Below are 18,125 nucleotides of genomic sequence, written 5' to 3'. Positions count from 1 at the left end.
GATGTATCAAAAAGATGCTTATTCTAATTTATTTTGTTATTTTAGTATTGCCTCATAAATATTTTATTGAAGAATGCCGCAGAGGAGCCAAGTGAAGCTGCAAGGTAAAATACCGAGTAAAAGAAATGGGAAAATATCATAGAATTGGTTAGGTTGGAAAAGACCTTTAACATTATCAAATCCAACCATTTATGGCTTGGAAAAGTCTTTCTTGCTGCTTATCTTCTGCTGCTGCCTTGTGGTTTGGTTCCTGTGGAGTTGAGCCTTACTCTGTACCATGAAGGTGCTGGCCTGTCGTGCTGGAGGGGAAAGAAAATCTCATCTTTGTGCATTTTTTTCCCTTTTTTTCGCCCTAAATATTGCTCTATATCTCCTTACCAGCTCCCTTTTCCCTTTCTCAAAGATGCATAGCCATCTGTGGCCTTGGCGTGTGGATCTGTGAGGAGCTCACGCAGTGCACCAGCCACCCCCACGTGAAGAAAGCCATCAATGTCATAGGTGTGACACTGAAGGTATTGCTGTGGCGGGCTCTGACCAACGTGCTTTGGGGAAAAAAGGATTTCCACTTTGCAAATAATCACTGATAGTCTGAGGCACAGGCTGCTGCTGTGGTGTCCTGTGCAAGCATGCAGAATATGTGCAGAAATAGCCTGTGTGCCTGTAGACTCCTTCCCCAGAAAACTCACATAAAAGATCACACAGACAGTGTCAAACCTGCTGGTTCCTAATGCTGCCAGTGTGATCTCACAACACTAACGTTTTTTATTCTTTGCAAAGGTGCAAAATAATGAAATGTAGAAAGTCTAAATGCAGTGTATTGTATCTGAATTTTTTATTTGGCTTCTAATCACCTTTTCTCTTCCAGTTTTCCAACAAGCTGGTGGCTCAGGTAGCCTGTGATGTCCTTCAGCTGCTGGTGTCTTACTGGCAGAAGCTTCAGGAGTACGAATCCTCTCTGTGCCGGAAAATTACAGAAGTATGTCAGATTGTTTAAAATGCTTGTATGCAAAGTTGTCTTAACCCCTTCCTTGGGCTGCTGTGATTTCGTTAACTCCTCCCTTTTTTATATTGTTAGGGAGGTACTTGCTGCACTCCCTGGGCCAGTGTAGGTCCCTCGTTTGTAGTGCCTTGTGTGCAAAGTGCTCAGTAAAATGTTCTCATTGATTAGCACGGGCAATTGGATGCTCCCAGGAGAACCTAACCTGTTCCACACCCTGTGAAGTGAAGGTCTGTCTCTGCAGAGGAGGAAGCTGAGTGCCTTTCTGACACTTGGTTTGTTTGGCTGCAGATCCTGGTGGCCACCATCGCGTTTCTCCTGCCCGGCGCCGAATACTCCTCCTTGGAAGTGGATAAGAAGGTGTGTCACTGAAAAGAGCTGCCTCCATTCTTTGTGCTGTTTGGGGGTGGGTTTTAAATGAGGTTGCTCCGAACCAGAGCTGAATTTCCAATTTCTAAAGTTTCCAATCTATACCGTAAAGGCTGGGTGAATTTAATAGAGTGTGCCTAAACACCATGGTCTGTGTTCTTGTTCAGTTCATAGTTTCACTGCTGCTTTGCTTGCTGGACTGGTGCATGGCACTGCCCATGAAAATGCTGCTGGAGCCCGTGTCTGCTGGTGCTGTGGAGGATCAACATGCATCTAGAGCTCCTTTGCTGGATTATATTTACAGAGTGAGTAGGGGGAGGGAAGGTGATTTACTCTGCCTGGCTGTTTAAAGATGCCATTCACACACCCAGAAGACACAGAAGCAGGTTTGTCAAGCACTGGAAAATCACATCATCCAGGTGAGAAGTTACAAATGCAAAATGTTAAGCAGATAAGATTAGAGATGTAGAACAGACAGGGGATGATGAAGACAAAGGTAAAATGCTTAAAACAATGAGCCAGGGAAAATAATCTTTGCAGAAATATTTGGATTATTTGAAGAGGGCTGTTAAAATGCAGAACAAGCCCTGAAGCGAGCTGTTAAAAGCACATAATCAGTGCAGATGGAGACTGTTAATTTAGAAATGCTGAATTTGGACACCATTTGGGTGGGTTGTGTAGTGAGTCAGACCTGGGGGTCCTGCTCAGTGGGTGTGTTGGGGACTGTCCCGGGTTGTCACTGGCTCCGTGTCCCCGCAGATCCTGCACTGCTGCATCAATGGCTCCAGCACCTACACGCAGCAGAGCCACTATGTGCTGAGCCTGGCCGACCTCTCCTCCTCTGACTACGACCCCTTCTTGCCCCTGGGGAACGTCAGGAGCTCCTCTGAGCCAGCCCAGTGCCCCTCCTCCACCGATTTGGGCAACCTGCTCACCGTGGCTGAAGGTAAGGGTGTGCCCAGAGGGTGGGCTGGGCCAGCCTGTGTGTGCAGCAGTGGGAAATGGAGTTCCAGGCTCCATCTCTGCCCTGGAAACGTGCTTCTCCTTACTGCACGTAGCAGCTGTTCCTTCAGAATTGGGCACGGCTCTCTCTGGGTGAATTCCAGTTGCCTCTGTGATGGGATGTTTGAGTTTGTTGCCAACGCTGCTCCTTAGAACAAATTTATGCCTAGAAGATGTAAAGGGAAGGAGAAACACTGTAAACCACAGAGAAATAGTTTTACACTGAACATGAAAAAAAAAACCTAGAAATGAGGAGGTTTCTGGCTATAAAAGGAGTAACATGCCCATGGGAGAAGTGGAGGCACAGCAGTAGCTCAGAGCACAGTCACTTTATGAAATAACTGATGGATGTGTTGTGCTGAGGGGACCCTGTGAGCATGCAGGAAATCTCTCCCCGCCTCACTTTCCCACCTGCCAGGGATGGAGGAGCATTGCTTTGCAGTGACATCTCTGGTTTGCCTTGGCTTTTCTGCCGTGCCACCCTCCTGCTCCAATGGCTGTGGGGATGTGGTGAAGTAAAATAAAACTGTGGGACAGGTAGGATTTCTTGGAAAGCTGTTGGAAATATTTCCTCAAAAAGGAAGGATGAGGAGGTGACATAATATTGTGGGGCTCCCCCGTGGCAGGAATGAATGATAAATCTGACTCCATGTTTTTAGAAGGTTAATTCATTATTTTATGATACTATATTATATTAAAGAATATTATACTAAACTATACTAAATAATACAGAAAGGATACTTACAGAAGGCTAAAAGATAATAATGAAAACTTGTGACTCCTTCCAGAGTCCTGACACAGCTTGACCATGATTGGTCATTAAGTCAAAATAATTCACATGAAACCAATGAAACAACCACCTGTTGGATAAACAATCTCCAAACACATTCCACCTGTGAGCACAACACAAGCAAATGAGATAAGAATTTGTTTTCCTTTTTCTCTGAGGCTTCTCAGATTCCCAAAAGAAAATCCTGGCAAAGGGGTCTATAACAGTGACAATACGGGGCAAGCTGCTGCAACGTGGCAGAAATCTGCAGGTGCTCTTTCTGCATTGCCTCTTGCTGATTGTACTGATACGTTGTGTTTTCCCTGATGGTTTCAGAGAAGAGGAGGAGGAATTTGGAGCTGATCCCTCTCACGGCTCGGATGGTCATGACTCACCTGGTGAACCACCTGAGCCACTACCCGCTCAGCGGGGGCCCGGCCATCCTGCACAGCCTCCTGAGCGAGAACCACGACAACTCCTACGTGGAGTCCTCCGAGCTGTGCTCGGAAGTGTTCCGCAGCCCCAACCTGCAGCTCTTCGTGTTCAACGACAGCACTCTCATCTCCTACCTCCAGATCCCTGCCGAGAAGAAGGGCACTGAGCCAGCAGCAGCGCCCTCGGACGTGCGGGTGATCGTGCGGGACATCTCAGGGAAGTACTCCTGGGATGGCCGGGTGCTGTACGGGCCCCTGGAGGGCTGCGTGCCGCAGCGCAGCACGGCCGCTGCCTTCGTCATCTCCAGCGACCCCCAGCAGGACGGCCTGTCCCAGAACGATGTGTCCCAGGTGGAGGAGGGGGAGGACGCCCTGGACCAGCTGCTGGAGAGGATCGGGAGCAGCAGCCCCGAGTGCCTCCTGCACCCGCAGCGCAAGCTGAACGAGCCGGCGCCGCCGCCCTGCGGGATGAGCCCCGAGCAGGAGCGGGCCATCACCGAGGCCCTGCTGCGGCAGAGCGCCCAGGAAAGGGAGTTCATCCTCAAGTGCAGCTCGGACTGCAGCATGAGCGTGGCCCGCCAGGAGCCACCGCCTCCTGCCCAGCCCCAAGCCTCCTTTTATTTCTGTCGCCTGCTGCTGAACGACTTGGGGATGAACTCCTGGGATAGAAGGTAGGAAGAGGGGATCCAGAACGTGCTTTGGGTGCTCTTCTCACTTTTTACCCCTGAATATGGACATGCTTAAGAAAGTGAGGATCATGTAGCTGGGGGTAAGAGCAGAGTTTTGAACTTCGGTGATTATTTGAAATATTCACCAAAAGATTGTGTATAACAATCATTCTGAGAAATCATATCATGTTAATTCTCTTAGCTGTTTGGATGATAAAATACTGTATCTCCACTGTGTTGCATTTGCCTTCAAACCTTTCCTATTTATTTTTAGAAAAAGCTTTCATCTGCTGAAGAAAAATTCAAAGTTGCTGAGAGAACTGAAAAATCTGGATTCCCGCCAATGGTAGGTGATGTGTACTGAACACACCATTGATAAGGTTCGTGTTTCCCAAGGAAGAATGAGTCGCCAGAACCAAAACTTCCTTCCTGTTGAATCCAAATATTGGTATGAAAATTGGACGGTTTGTTTCTCCAGAGTTCTGTAGCCTGAATGGAGAAGCCACCTGTGCTGGCACATTCTCTGTGTACAGAGAATTCCAAATCAGTGGCAAAGAAGAGATTTTTTCCAAGTTTGCTTTAGCTGAGAGGGGAGGGAATCAAATTGATTGTGACCTGGGTACAGCTGATGCAAAACAGTATTTTGTACAGAGTGATCCTTGTGTCAGGAGCAGTACTTTGAGGGGTGATCCACCCAAAACTACTCCCCAGCCAGGAAGTTCCAGAATGAAGTTCTGCATGTTATGTTTTGTTTTTTTTTTTCCATTACTTACATAGAGCTGTTTGGAAAACATCTGCAGCATTGCAGAGTTCTGAGTTTCTTCTGTCCCAACAATTTCCACATCAAATGTGCTTTGCATGTTTTCAGATAAGCCAACTGTCCCTGTCAGCCTTGTAAAACTTTGCCCATGGTCTGGAAGTCAATAATGCCTCTCCTGCCTTGTATGTCATCACCCTGTAATTAAAATTCTGTAGGTTAAATTATGCTGCCATTAACACCTGTGCCACCTCGATGTCTCTGCAGTGCTGCACAGATCTGAGTCATTAACCCTGTAATTGGAATTTGGCCACCAGTTCTGTGGCTGATGTACAGGAGGAGCAGGCTTGACTCTGCTCTCACAACTGGGGTGTCTCTGCAGTGAGGTTTTGGTGGCAAAAAAATGGGGTGAAATATGAAGGTGAGTGATGTATTTGTGTGCATAAAAGAAATCGACACACAGAGCTAAATGTGAGCACCTGGTCATGTGTTTGGGGTGCAGGGGGATCTGAAAAATAATTTTGAGTTGAAGCTTGTTTAATTTTGATTTCTTTTTCCATCCCGTGGCAGTCGTGAGACTCACAAGATCGCCGTGTTCTACATCGCTGAGGGACAGGAGGACAAGTGTTCCATCCTGGCCAACGCCAGGGGCAGCCAGGCCTATGAAGATTTTGTTGCTGGGCTGGGCTGGGAGGTAACAGCCATAATTTAGACAAGCTACCTTGTTGCTGGTGGCACTATGCTTTTTTTTATTCACCAAAAAAAAAAAAAATTTGGTATGCACTGATGCTTAGCTGTTTTTAGCTCTTGCTATGGTCAGAGCACATTCAGCACAGGAGTTCTTTATTATGTGTGTGGGTTTAATTTGCTTTGTCAGAATGGTGTGTCATAATCTAAATGCCATGAACATTTTGGTGTTTGGGAAATCCAGAGTAGCTGCATGTCACATTTAAGGATCCAGGTGCCACAACGAGATGCAGCATCCTCAGGCTGGTGCTGTTGGGAAAACAGACAAGCCTTTGGACTCAGGCTTGACTTCAGAGAAGGGTTTCTCCTGAATGAACTTCTGGAATAATTTATTCTAAGGGTGTTTTTTCTGTACAAATCTTCAGTTTCCTCTGCAGTTTTTCTTGTTTTCTCTCTCTGCCTTCTGTGCTGCTCCTGGCAGTGGGAGCTCCAAGCCCCACAGAGCCCTTAGCCAGCAGTCTGTGGGAGAATGCTGTTGTTTCCTTGCTGCTGTTTGCTGGAGGAAGGTGAAATAGCTAGATAGATAATGACTCAGAACCTAGTTCAGAGACATTTACTTTTAGTAAATGTCAGATACAGGCACGGGAAAGACAAATTTAATGGAAAAATCGCAGAGCTATAGGGGAAGACTTTCTCTGGGATGGCTACGGAAACGTGGGGTGGTGATTTCATTAACCTTGATAGAGAAGCAAATCCTGATGATGCTCAGTGTTTTCAGCTGGCTGCTGTTTGTGCCTTTGGCTCCCTCAGGTCGACCTGTCCACGCACGGTGGGTTCATGGGCGGCCTGCAGCGCAACGGCAGCACGGGGCAGACCGCGCCCTACTACGCCACCTCCACCGTGGAGATCATCTTCCACGTGTCCACAAGGATGCCCTCCGACTCAGACGACTCGCTGACCAAAAAGGTAAAGGTTTCCCAGTGTGTTTCACGGCACTGCAGTCACCAAGTGCTTCCATAAAAGTGTGAGCTGGAAGCAGCCTTTGAGTGGCCCTGGCAGGCTGTTCCTGCATTGCCACGTGGTGCTTCTGCAGCTGGGTTAGCTGAATTAAATGGCATCTAAATTCTGGGTTCTGAAACACAATTAACATTTCCATGGTAGCCTCAAATGCCACCGTGAGTAATAATATTAGCAATAATTTCATTTGTATGTTGTCTGCCTGCCAAAACTGCTATAGGTTGGTAGAACAAAGCAACCAAATACAGCATCATCAAACCATCTTGTGTGGAAAAGGCTCAGGAGCCCAAGCAGCCAGTCAGAGTTCAAGACAGTAGCCAGTTAGGCACAAGTCTGGCAGGCAGCCTCTGCTTCAGACAGCCAGAACCCAGCCCAAAATTCTGTTGGTATCAGTACTTTATTGTTTGTCTTTCCTAGCGAGGAGCAATTCCAGGTTATGGTGTTTGCCAGCTGCTGCTTAGACTGAGAGATTTTTGGAGAATACAAAATCTCTGCCTTTTTAATTAGGTTGGGCAACTTGTCCTGCAGAGGTTGTTAGCATGCATCAGTAATGCTGCAGCAGCCATCCAGTTGGTTTCAGAATGATGTGTGCTTTTCTTTGAAAGATAAAGGTGGAATCTCTGATTACTGGTTCTGAAAAATTGCCCAGTGTTTCATACTAAAGTCAGATCTGGTCTTTTTTATTGTGATATCTGTCATTAAAAAGAAAAGGAAAATCAGCAAAATGGCATGTTCTCTTTCTGTATGTAACTCACTACCTTCTGGAGGCAAGGTTATGGAGAAAAGTACTCTGAGTGCTTCAGGATGGAGCAGTGGGGTAGTGGTGTGTAGGACAGGGCTGTAGAGTCTCTGTGACCATACCAGTGTGGGACTGTTTGTATTTTTATTGTTCCTGACCAGTATTTCTCCAGCTGCTAGACCAAAACTGCAGTGATGAATGATTTACCATTGCCCTAGGCAACATATTCCATATTCCTATGCTCCACTTCCTGTACCACGAAAAAATCTCTGGTAGTGCCTACTTTGTTTCAATTTAAGCCAATTTATTCTTATCCTATTTCACATGGATATGAAGGGCAGATTATTGTGCAGCACACTTATGCATGTCTGAGAACTGCTGCCATGTCTTTTCCAGACTTAGTTTTCCATCATAAACTGTGGTCATTTATTTAGTCTTAACCGTCCCTTGTAAGTGCTGGGTTTTGTGGAAGCCTGGCAAAGACCAGACCCAAGATGTGGTCTGGCTGTTGAGTAATTCATCACCTGGGAGAGGAGAGCACAGTGTGGCAGAGCTACCACAAGGGGAAGAATGGGATTTAGCTGCAAACAGTCCACTTATTCTCCTTATTTTAATCTATTTTAAGGGTTATCACAGACACTGAGGGTCTCGTCATTCTATTTGTCTTCCCTGTGTTTGCTCTAAGAGAATTCCTTCTCTGTGAGAAACAGAAACCAAAAGCATTTAGTAGCTGTCAGTCTCCAAGTTTTGTACTGCCAGGAAACCAGGCCAGCTCCAGCACATGCTGTCTACAGAAAATAACTGCAAAGGAATTGCTCTGGGACCTTTTCAGAAGCCCTGAGATCTGCTCTAGGAATGGAACCCTGCAGGGATCAAACTGGGAATTCCAGTGCAGGACAAATCTCTGAGCAGCCTCATGGACCTGAGGAGCTGCAAGCAATGGCTCTGACCAGATGACTTCCAGAGGGCTTTTCAGTGTGTACTCATCCATGGTTCCACACACAACAGTTCAATTCAGTTTGTCACAGCTTCTGTTGTGAGCAAACATGCAATTCTGTGCAGATCAGCATGGATTGTTGACAGATTTTACAGACCTGCAGCTGTGAGTGGAGAAAAGGTGCATTTCAGAAGCACTGCACTTTCTGGAAGGTGTGCAACTCTCTGGGCTCAGGTTCTTACCTCACATTGTTGGGGCAGAATGTCCGGGTTAAAAATATTATTTCTTACTTCATATTTATTACTTCTTGCCATCAATGCTTTTGTTTTATGGGAGTGTGGGAGAGAAAATGGAAGCCCATGGCATTCATTCAGTTCCTGCTCCTACAGCTGAAGGGTACCTGGTGATACAGGGCAGTGGTGCTGGGAGGAGAAAAGTTCATCAGGATGCAATGAGGGACACAGCTTCTTTTTTCTTGCCCTCCCTCTGGGATCTAAGGTCTCCCTAATCACTGACATCTTTGTGATTGCTGGGGTTTCTCCTCTGCTTATTTTGCCTCAGACCAAGAGAGGCTTCATCCCTGTCAGCACACTCCCAGCTGAACAGAAGGACTGACCACCTGCTGCCCTGGGGAGCCAGAGCAAGGCCATAAATTCTGGGAGCTGGGGAATTCAGCAGATGTAGTAATTTTACTGAAATATGTTATTGTGGTTCTTTGTTTTTACTGAACGCAAAGATAAATTAAGTTTTGGTATGAATTTCCCAGAATAAGTGCATTTCCACTGGGGATGAGCTTGGCCCCTTGTTTTGTGCAGTAGAGCTGTGATTTGCAGCCTGCATTTTTTTTTTTTATTTGAGGTATATGCTGATATTATATTGCTAATTCAGGAGGGAAGAAAGAAAAAAAAAAAAGAAAGAAAGAAAACCCCCTCTCCAAATAAGTCTTGGCCCCGACAGAAATCTTTCCTAGTGGAGTAAACAAAATTCAGCTGATCTCTTTTGCTGCTGTAGGGTTCAGCATCATTGGTTCCAAACTTTATCTGCTTGTCTTGTGGCAAGAGTGAAAATCAATCCCAGGAATGGCATCCTACCGTCCCTGTCTTGTTCTGCTCAAATTGTGCTTAACGGTTTAAAGATGTGCTGCCGAATTTCTCAGTGATTTATTTCATCTTCTCCATTGTCAGAGCAGAACTTTTTCAATTCAGAAATCTGGTTGCAACCCCATACTGAACTCTTGCTCCTTTGCTGCAGAAATTTGTTAGCTGGGGCTAGATTAGATTTTTAGCAGCTAATCTGACTGCTGTAGGGGTTTGCAGAGTGGGGACAGAGCTGTGCTATTGGATTTGTCCAATTCATTTGACTCCAGGACTATAATTGCACTTATGTCTTACAAGGCTTTTATGGCCTCGGGCTGGCGAGCAGCAGAAAAACAAATTGGCAGTGATACAGTGAGAGTGAAAGGGAATGAAAGGCACACATTATCAGTCTCCAGGCAGCCCTGCTCTGGCAGGAAGTTTCTTGCTTAATTTACAAATAAAACTTAGATTTTAGGATGGGCACACAGTCAGCCAGACAATGGGGATGTCAGGCCCCACTGTTACTTAGCAAAAGTAGCAGCCATGCCTCCCCAAAAGCAGGAATTCTTCAGTCAAACAGACGACTCCTCTTGGAGCCAGCTGGCTGTGTAATGCAATTAGAAGGGAAAGGAGGTCATGCCGGAGGTGTGCACCGTGACCGCTGCCTGCCGGCCGGCACCCACACAGCCCAGCCTGGAGCTGGGGCTGGAGCTGCCCTCCCGGGCTGGAGAGCTCAGCCCCAGCAGGGACAGCGGGGCTGACACAGACCTGGGGCTGTGTCCCAGCACCCCCTTAGCCAAACCAGGGCCAATTCCTGTGCCCGCCGAAAATTCCTGTGCACCAGGAGGACGCGCTGCCAGTGCCAGAGCTGTGCCAGAGCTGCCTTCCCTCAGCGTGCACAGACTGCTGCTGGGGTTTGCTTTTAAAACCAATCTGATTTCTTGTCTGCTTTGGGATTTTTTAAAAAAATTATTTAATGATTTTTATTTATTCCCCTCACCCCTAAACTGTGCTCCAGGGGGAGCACAGCCTGGAGCTCTGGCTCCATACGCATCGACTGTGGGGCTTTGGACATTTCAGCACAACTTGCTGAAGTCCTTCAGGGCACTGAGTTTGCCCCACAGCTGCTGTTTTGAATAAACAACACAGGAAAATAGCAGCTGGCTAATTGTCACTGATGAGATTATTGTAACGGCTTTTTATCAATGGAGTTACCTCTCAGTAACAAATATTTTTGATTAATGCCAATTTTTTCTTTGTAACATTATACCTTGTAACTGTGGTGCTTAAGGATGTGTGGCTTCAAAACAGGGGCAGTAACTCAAGCTCTAAAACACGTTGCTGGCACACTGGGGATTGTGGCAGACTCGTGAGCACAGCAAGTGTTGGTTCAGCTAAGTTCCCTTCTTCACTGAATCTTGTTCTGAAGGGTGCAATATCAGTACAAAGTGTTTGATTGTTATCAGAACACTTCCTTGGGATTTTAAAAAGGGTCCCTCAGGCAGTATTTGGACATATTTTGATGACTGTTTTTATAGCAGTATGTGTTATTTCTCACCCCAGAAGCCATAGGAGGCACAGCAGTACAGAGCCTTTTCTTCAGAGGAGCTGAGCTGGGTTTGTGAATTGCCCTCTGCACCTGCGCAATGGAGCTGCCTTATGGAATTTCGTGTCCACATTTGTTTCTTGGGCTTCCTTCAGCAGAGGAGGGTTTGCTGGGTGCCACCATTGTAGGCTCTCTGTGCAGGGAAGCCAGTGCCAGAGCTGGCTTGGGCTCAGCCTGGCAAATGTGGGCACTTCCAAATCCCTGGCGGGGGTTCCCTGAGCTCAGCTGGGCTCGTCCTGGGGTGGGACAGCCTGGCCAGGCATCCTCAGCATCTGGGACCTGCTGTGCACAAGGTCTGCTCACCCAGATGGATTTTAGGGGTGTATCTGACTAAACTTGACATCTCGCTTCTGCTCACTTTGGAGGTGACCTGGCTGCACCTGGTCAGAGAGGGAGATCAGGGTTTTGTCCTGTATGTGAATTCCTGCTGCCTTTGGTATGTGTCAGTTTGTGACATTCCCAATGTGTTTTCTTGTGTTGCTTTGTTTTTACTAAGCTTCTGCACAGATATCAAGGTGACCACAAGAACAGCAATTTCTACTTGTTTTGTACATGTAAGAAGCTCTAGTAATAGTATTTTTAACGTTCTCATGTTTTTTCAAGACAAAAATGGTTTATGTTTTCTTTAAACAGAGCTAAAATTACCTTTATTTCATGGGTGTAAATTAAACAGAATTAGTATCTTCTGTTTAATTTAAAATAAACTAGAGAATCTCAGTCCTTCTGGGAACTGAGCTTTACTTCATTCTGCTGGAACATGAACTGTAAGCCAAGTTCGCAGTTGTAACTTTTTAAAATTTTTCAGTGTGTTGGTTTTGCCACGTTTCTCTTGTGACTGAGGGGTCCAGTTTGCCACCAGTACGTAGGAGTGAAAGTTTTTCCTTCTAAAGGCAGTGCCTGGCTCTGAACAGGGAAGCCTCATGAGCACAGTGTAGGCTGATCCAAAGCGTGTTGGGGTTAGTTGTTATTTACCAGTGAAAATCACCACCTTCTTTTCCCTTTTTTCTCTCCCCCTACACAGAGTGAAGTAGCAGAGCTTCGTTTTGGCTTCTTTGTTCGGTCTGTTGTGCACATTGTTCCGGGGGTAGCACCAAATTGGAGAGGGGGGGTTGTCTTTTGAGCTTTAAGTGGGACTTAAAGTCTCTTTATGCTTGGAGCTGGCATTGTGTGTGTGGATTACATTTTAACTTTAAAGCTTACAGTTGAAACCATTGTGTGAGGCTTGTACGTGATTGCCAAATAGTTTTTGCCATCTGTTAGATCACCTCCAGCTCCTCCAGCAGCAGAGCAAACACACACACACACAGAGGCTCTCAGATGCTTTCTGTGTATGTCATGTTTGAATTTTATCCGTATTTCATGCAGCTCTGCTCCAAATGAAAAGGTGCAACTCCCACAGTATTTCCCATTTTTTTGTACTTCACACTGCCCAGATATTTTGCTGACGTTTCAGGCAGGAGACCCCTCCAGACACAGTCAGTGAGGAGAGGTTTGTGGATAATAAATTCAGTTATAGTGGTTCATGACAGGCAGTTTCTTGACATTCTGAGTCAAGGCATTTCATATTTCTGTGGCAGCTGCCTTATTTTAGCTGGAATACAATGCTCCGTTGGTTAATGCTTTGTTCCAGTAATTCAGTTTTCCATCTTAAATCACTGTAGGTAATGTACATTTACATATCATGCTAATGGCTAGTTTGATAATGACTTAATTAAGCCATCAGACAACAATGAGTTCTAAATGAAGCAAATTATTGAGCCGATGCTTTCATGAGCAACTGGAGAAAAACAATATTTTAACTTTTCTGTAATGAAATATTCCTGCTATGGAGCATTGTAATTCAATTTGTGAGCCGTGACCCCTCGTGCAGCGTGGTTATCACTCGGATTAATAAAGAGCCAATTTGCTGTTGCAGCTCCGTCACTTGGGGAACGACGAGGTTCACATCGTGTGGTCCGAGCACACCCGCAACTACCGCAGGGGCATCATCCCCACCGACTTCGGGGACGTCCTCATCGTCATCTACCCCATGAAGAACCACATGTTCTTCATTGAGATCATGAAGAAGCCCGAGGTACGTCCTGGGTGCCTCACTGGTTCTGCTGTGCTCAGCCAGTGGGCAGCAGCTCTGTTGCTTTCAGTGGTTTTAGAGTTTGGGGGCTGTTTTTTCCCAAACAGGTGAAAGATAAGCTGAGCAGTGAGCTGACTTTAAAACTGGACTTACAGTGATCAGAGTGGCTGCTCATTCATTTTATAGCCATGAATGAAACACTCCAGAATTCTCAACCCACAGGACTTACTGGGCAAAGAACAGTATTTAAACCACTGTGACTGTCCTCTGAGGCAGTGAAAGCAAACCATCCATGATGTGAGTTCTTATGTGGTGTTGGGTCACTGCTGTACACGCGGCACCAAGCAGAACCTCACACGTCTGTGGCGCTGTCATTGTCACCTGACTGGGTGGGATGATGCAGACACTGGACATCCTGTCATCAAACAAAGTATGGGAGGTTCACAGTTGAGATGTTTTTTGGAAAAAAAAAGCATTTTTTTGTAAAATGTCAGAGGAGTGTGTATGTACATCTGTGCATGTGTGTGAAAAAGCCACTGCAGTAAATGCTCATCTGGTACATAATGGATGCAAAAATATGCGTAAAATATACTTTGTGAAAGTAGTCATTGTGATAAATACCCTTTGCCTGATATGAGGGACAATATTTGTCCAAAGGAGTAGCCAACTGTGGTAAATGCCTTCATCACATCCCATATTGACCAGGTGTCAACACTATTTTTTGAGTTGTGCACGATGGAGTTGTTGGATATTGACAACCAGTGTTTTGTCAGTAGACATTTCAAACTTGAACATTTTCTAATACTGGGTTGTTGGGGTGTTTTTTTATGGTGTTGAGCTGTGCAGTTTAGTTTTTGCGCATTTTAGCTTTTAGCTTTTTTTTAATGTTCCATCAGGGAAATGAGAATTTAGCGTTAGGAAAACGCTTGAGACTTCTCTGGAGCGATGGAGAAAAGCTGTGTCATCTTACATATTAGTCAAAACCACCCGACGGGCAGCCAGAATGAGAGCTAACTGGAAATTTAGTGTTATCCCTACATTTAAAGTACAAACCATTACAATGTAATAAAATTAATCCAGACATTTCCAGGGCAAGTGTGGCTGACCTTTTGTTCACCAGCTACTGACCCCAGGGTGAATGAACGAGCCTTGCAGAGAGAAATGTCTGTTGTTTGGCTTCAGTCCCTGGCATTTAAATTGCATTCCCTAATCGAATGAAAAGGCTGTCCTCTCTATCAGGTTACAGAATCCATGGCAACATTTGGCCTTTTATATCCATAATGTTAGCCTTTTTGTTTGCAGCCAAGTAGAGACACCTGGAGCAATGTTAACATTAACCGCTTTAGCATTAATAGCTTCATTATAGAAGAATTTCTGATCAGATAGCTGTTACTTTTGTTATATTGCTTCAGCTTGTATTGTTTTCATTTTTGATCTCCCTGCTTGGCAACCCGGCAATGATTTGCAAATTTTTTTGTCTTGATTAATTAAGCAATATAATTATCAGGAACTGTGCTGCAGTCTTTGCCCGACAAAGCTTCGGAGGGAAGACAATAGTAAGTCTGTTAGTGTGAATGCATTCCACGCGTCACAGATGCACGAGGATATTGGGAACAATGAGAGGAAAAGCTGCCTGCGAGAGGGGACAAAGCATGCCAGGCAAGCTCCGCACTGCACATACCGCCAGGGACATGCTGCGGGTTCCCTGGGACACAGATGCCTCGTTAGATTGCAGCTCGTCATCAGAGATTAATTCTCAGCCATTTGGTACAATAATTTACCCATTCCCCACTCTTTTAACTAGTGCTGCTTGCTGTAGAGGGGAAGTCTTTGTGCTCAGAAGGTTTATTTAACCTTGCCTACTTTTACTGCGGGCAACAGAAATAATGATTTTGCTGTTGGAAATTGGAATGAAGCAGGTGTTTGCAGTGGGCTGAATATTAATTTTTGCTTCACGGATAACTTGCAGTGACATTTGGAGCGCTCGCAGAAGGGGATCTTTCCCTCTCTTTTTTTTAATTGATTCCTGTCAAAGCAGGCTGTTTGTTTGTGGTGGCCAGCGGAGCCCTGCTTTCCCGGGCGGGATGTTGGGTGCCGAGTGGGGAGCGCACCCTGCACCTTCCACTGGCCTCCCCCACAACCCTTGTCAGGGCAGGGCCCTGTGCAGATGGAAGCTGAGGAGATGCAGCTCCAGTGACTTTAATGACCCTTGGCGAGGCCACTGTGTGTGCTGGGGAATGAATAATTCCGAGCCCCGCGTGCGCGGCGCTCGGATCGAGGCGGGCTCCGCAGCCCTGGGCTCTGCTGCTGCTCTCCGTGGCTGGGATACGCACACCCCGTCCCTGGGTGACATCTGTAAATTCTGTAGTGCACTGCTGAGAAAGCGTGCCCCGCTCCCCAGCTCCTGGTGAGTGTGAAACCGTGAATGCAAGTGCTGTAAGCAAAACCTACTTGTCCAAAAAGCCCAGCAGGGAATTTCCCTGCCCCAGTAGCATCTGCTGATCTGACTTTACATATCTGGTATTTGCGTGGTGGTATCACTTCAGTGCTAGTATGTACTTAACCTCCTTATCTGTACTTTTGCATTCTTTTCTCTTGCTGTCAATGCTTCAAGACAGTGCATGGCATAAAAATTTCACTTAAAAATATTACTGCCTAGAGAGGCAAAACTGGGTGCTCCATAATGTTATCATTTTGGTGGCATTGATTTTCCTCTGTCCCCTTCCCTTCCAACTGCCTGGATAGTAATGCCAGCAGTAAATTAAAAAAAAAAATAAAAAGAAGATGAAACCACTATGGTGATTTTAACATTTTAAACATTTTATGCTTTTCTGTTTTATTGGGGGGTGGGTAATTATTTTAAGTAAAGGAATGACAGAATAAGTGTGTGCAGAGACAGCTGTCATTTCCAGATGTTACATTAAACCAAAATTTCTTCTGTAATTCATTGCCACTTCTAATTAGAGGAATTCCCTAGATGCAGGGGATTTATATTATTCCCTTTGTCCATTTATTGAATGACTGTCACAGTCACCCACAAGCAGTTGGAGAAGAATAATAGAGGGTATTTATTTATGTGATAAGCCTCTGTACAGATGGAAAAAATCCGTAGCTTAAATATTGATAATTGTTGCTGGATTCTGTCTAGAGCTTTAGTTGGGGGGTTGTTTTTTTCATTTTGAGTCTCTGAGAGGGAAATTAATTTGAGTACTTGCAAGTACTGGAAGTTGTGCATTTAAGCATCAACATTTTCTGGGTTTGGCAGGCTCAGGTCTATTTTGTGTCTGCAGTTCTGGACACGGTTTATTTGTAGAAAGCATCTCTTGCTCGTAGTGTGGTCTTGATCTGCAGAGCCTTAGGTCACCAGAGGATGTCACACTGGGGTTTCCTGTGCAGGTGGCCCCGAAGGAGCAGCATTTGGGCACCTGGACCCACTGGGCTGGGCCTGTTTGTGCCTGTCCTGACCCTGTGTCCTGCCCTTGAGAGAGCCCCTGCTCTGCCATCTCCTCTGCCTTCCACACACCTCCTTATCTTGGACCAGCTCAAGGTTTTTTTCTCTTCTATGAAGTCCATGGAAGGAGTTTGTAGAGGATTATCTGAAGTAAATATGTCTTTGCAAAGCCTCCTGCCAATGTTGGAGTCAGCCAGTGAATCAGGGTCTCCTGTTGGGATCCCAGATGGAAAACAGCTCCTAATATTCACTGCCAAAGGCATATTGATTGTAAATTCATAGATGGCCTCAGTTTCTGTGTGTACCAAGCTTGTGCTTAGCCAGCAGAATGTCCTGAGACATGTGTAGTGTGCTGAGGGCAGTCATGGGGGATTTAAACACTCACCAGCTTGGGAGATGAATGTCACACTGGGAGTCTCTGTAGAAAACAATGTGGGCACACTGTTTTGGTGGCAAAATGCTGTGCCAGTCTCCTGCAGTGGTTCTGAAGCCTGCTTTTCTGTTTTGGGGAGCCAGGTGCCCTTTTTCGGTCCCCTCTTCGACGGCGCCATCGTGACCGCGAAGCTGCTGCCGAGCCTGATCTGTGCCACGTGCATCAACGCCAGCAGAGCCGTCAAGTCCCTCATCCCGCTCTACCAGAGCTTGTATCCTTTCTCCACGGGGCAAGGCTCCCCTTGGTAGGTTCTCACTTGGAGCATCATCCTGCAGAGAGGTAGGCTGGGTGAAAATCCCTCCTGTTTGGTTTCATTGGCAAAGGTCAGAGCTTTCTTCGTGGTGGATGTTCTCAGTGGTTCACACCCAGCTGCCATCCGGTGTTTTCGGAATGGAATGGGAACAGCACTGGAGTCTCACCAGCAGCTTCCTTCTTGCTGCTGGTGGGCTTGGGCTTTGATCTGTGAGAAATGGTAACTCCCAGCTTGTTTTCACACTGATAGGAGTTGTGGACTATGTGTGTCAGGCTGCTAGCCAGAGCTCAGCCATGCTCTTACCCTATCCAATTAACTTTACTTGGACTCACTGCATTAATAAGACAGATGGGATTTGTCCTCAGATACGGATGTTTCAGGTCCCAAATTCCAGTTTCTTTCCAGTCATGCCTGTGTTTGGGCATTTTCAGAACCTGTTTTCCATCAGTGGCTGGAAGGTGGCTGGAGGATGTGCTTCCCTGGGACAGGAGTCCTCACACAGACTGTGGTTCTTGGGTGCTACACAAACCCAGTGTTAGCACTGCTTTGCACCCATGCTGGGGTCTTCTCATAATGCCATCATAGATTGCATAGCTTGTTTTGCTAATCACATCACTTACCTCAGGACAAACACTCACTGCACTTTGCTTTCTCTGGGGAGCATTTGATTGGAGTATTTTTCTAATCACATGACTTTGAGAAAGAGTTTGTGAAATGTTTTATCTTTGAAAGAATATTGAGGAATTAGTTTATAAGATGCACGTTTTTAAAACATGGAATATCCTCAAAGTACTCATTAGGGTTTTTTTTTAATTACACTAAATAAATTTTATCCAGTATACTCTGCAAAAGTCATCAG

At 45.8% G+C, this 18,125-nt stretch overlaps 1 protein-coding gene across 3 annotated transcripts in view; it reads left to right on the top strand.

The window, feature by feature from the left end:
- RALGAPA2 (Ral GTPase activating protein catalytic subunit alpha 2) overlaps nucleotides 1-18,125 on the top strand; it is a 94,999-nt gene that overhangs the window by 42,770 nt on the left and 34,104 nt on the right. For 2 of the 3 annotated variants that reach the window (XM_039717091.1, XM_039717094.1), the window contains 12 exons: nucleotides 46-104; nucleotides 404-512; nucleotides 866-976; nucleotides 1,289-1,357; nucleotides 1,534-1,671; nucleotides 2,126-2,312; nucleotides 3,474-4,242; nucleotides 4,514-4,585; nucleotides 5,567-5,690; nucleotides 6,494-6,649; nucleotides 12,974-13,132; nucleotides 17,097-17,224. In XM_039717091.1, coding sequence (XP_039573025.1) covers nucleotides 46-104; nucleotides 404-512; nucleotides 866-976; nucleotides 1,289-1,357; nucleotides 1,534-1,671; nucleotides 2,126-2,312; nucleotides 3,474-4,242; nucleotides 4,514-4,585; nucleotides 5,567-5,690; nucleotides 6,494-6,649; nucleotides 12,974-13,132; nucleotides 17,097-17,224 — 2,081 coding nt within the window. Of the gene's footprint in view, nucleotides 1-45; nucleotides 105-403; nucleotides 513-865; nucleotides 977-1,288; nucleotides 1,358-1,533; nucleotides 1,672-2,125; nucleotides 2,313-3,473; nucleotides 4,243-4,513; nucleotides 4,586-5,566; nucleotides 5,691-6,493; nucleotides 6,650-12,973; nucleotides 13,133-17,096; nucleotides 17,258-18,125 lie in introns of all 3 variants that reach the window. The other variant, XM_039717093.1, reaches the window with a different exon arrangement.

Source organism: Passer montanus, unplaced genomic scaffold (genome assembly GCF_014805655.1).
Source record: "Passer montanus isolate IOZ18808 unplaced genomic scaffold, ASM1480565v1 scaffold37, whole genome shotgun sequence".
Classification (NCBI taxonomy): domain Eukaryota; kingdom Metazoa; phylum Chordata; class Aves; order Passeriformes; family Passeridae; genus Passer; species Passer montanus.
This window is presented reverse-complemented; position numbering and strand designations above follow the sequence as displayed.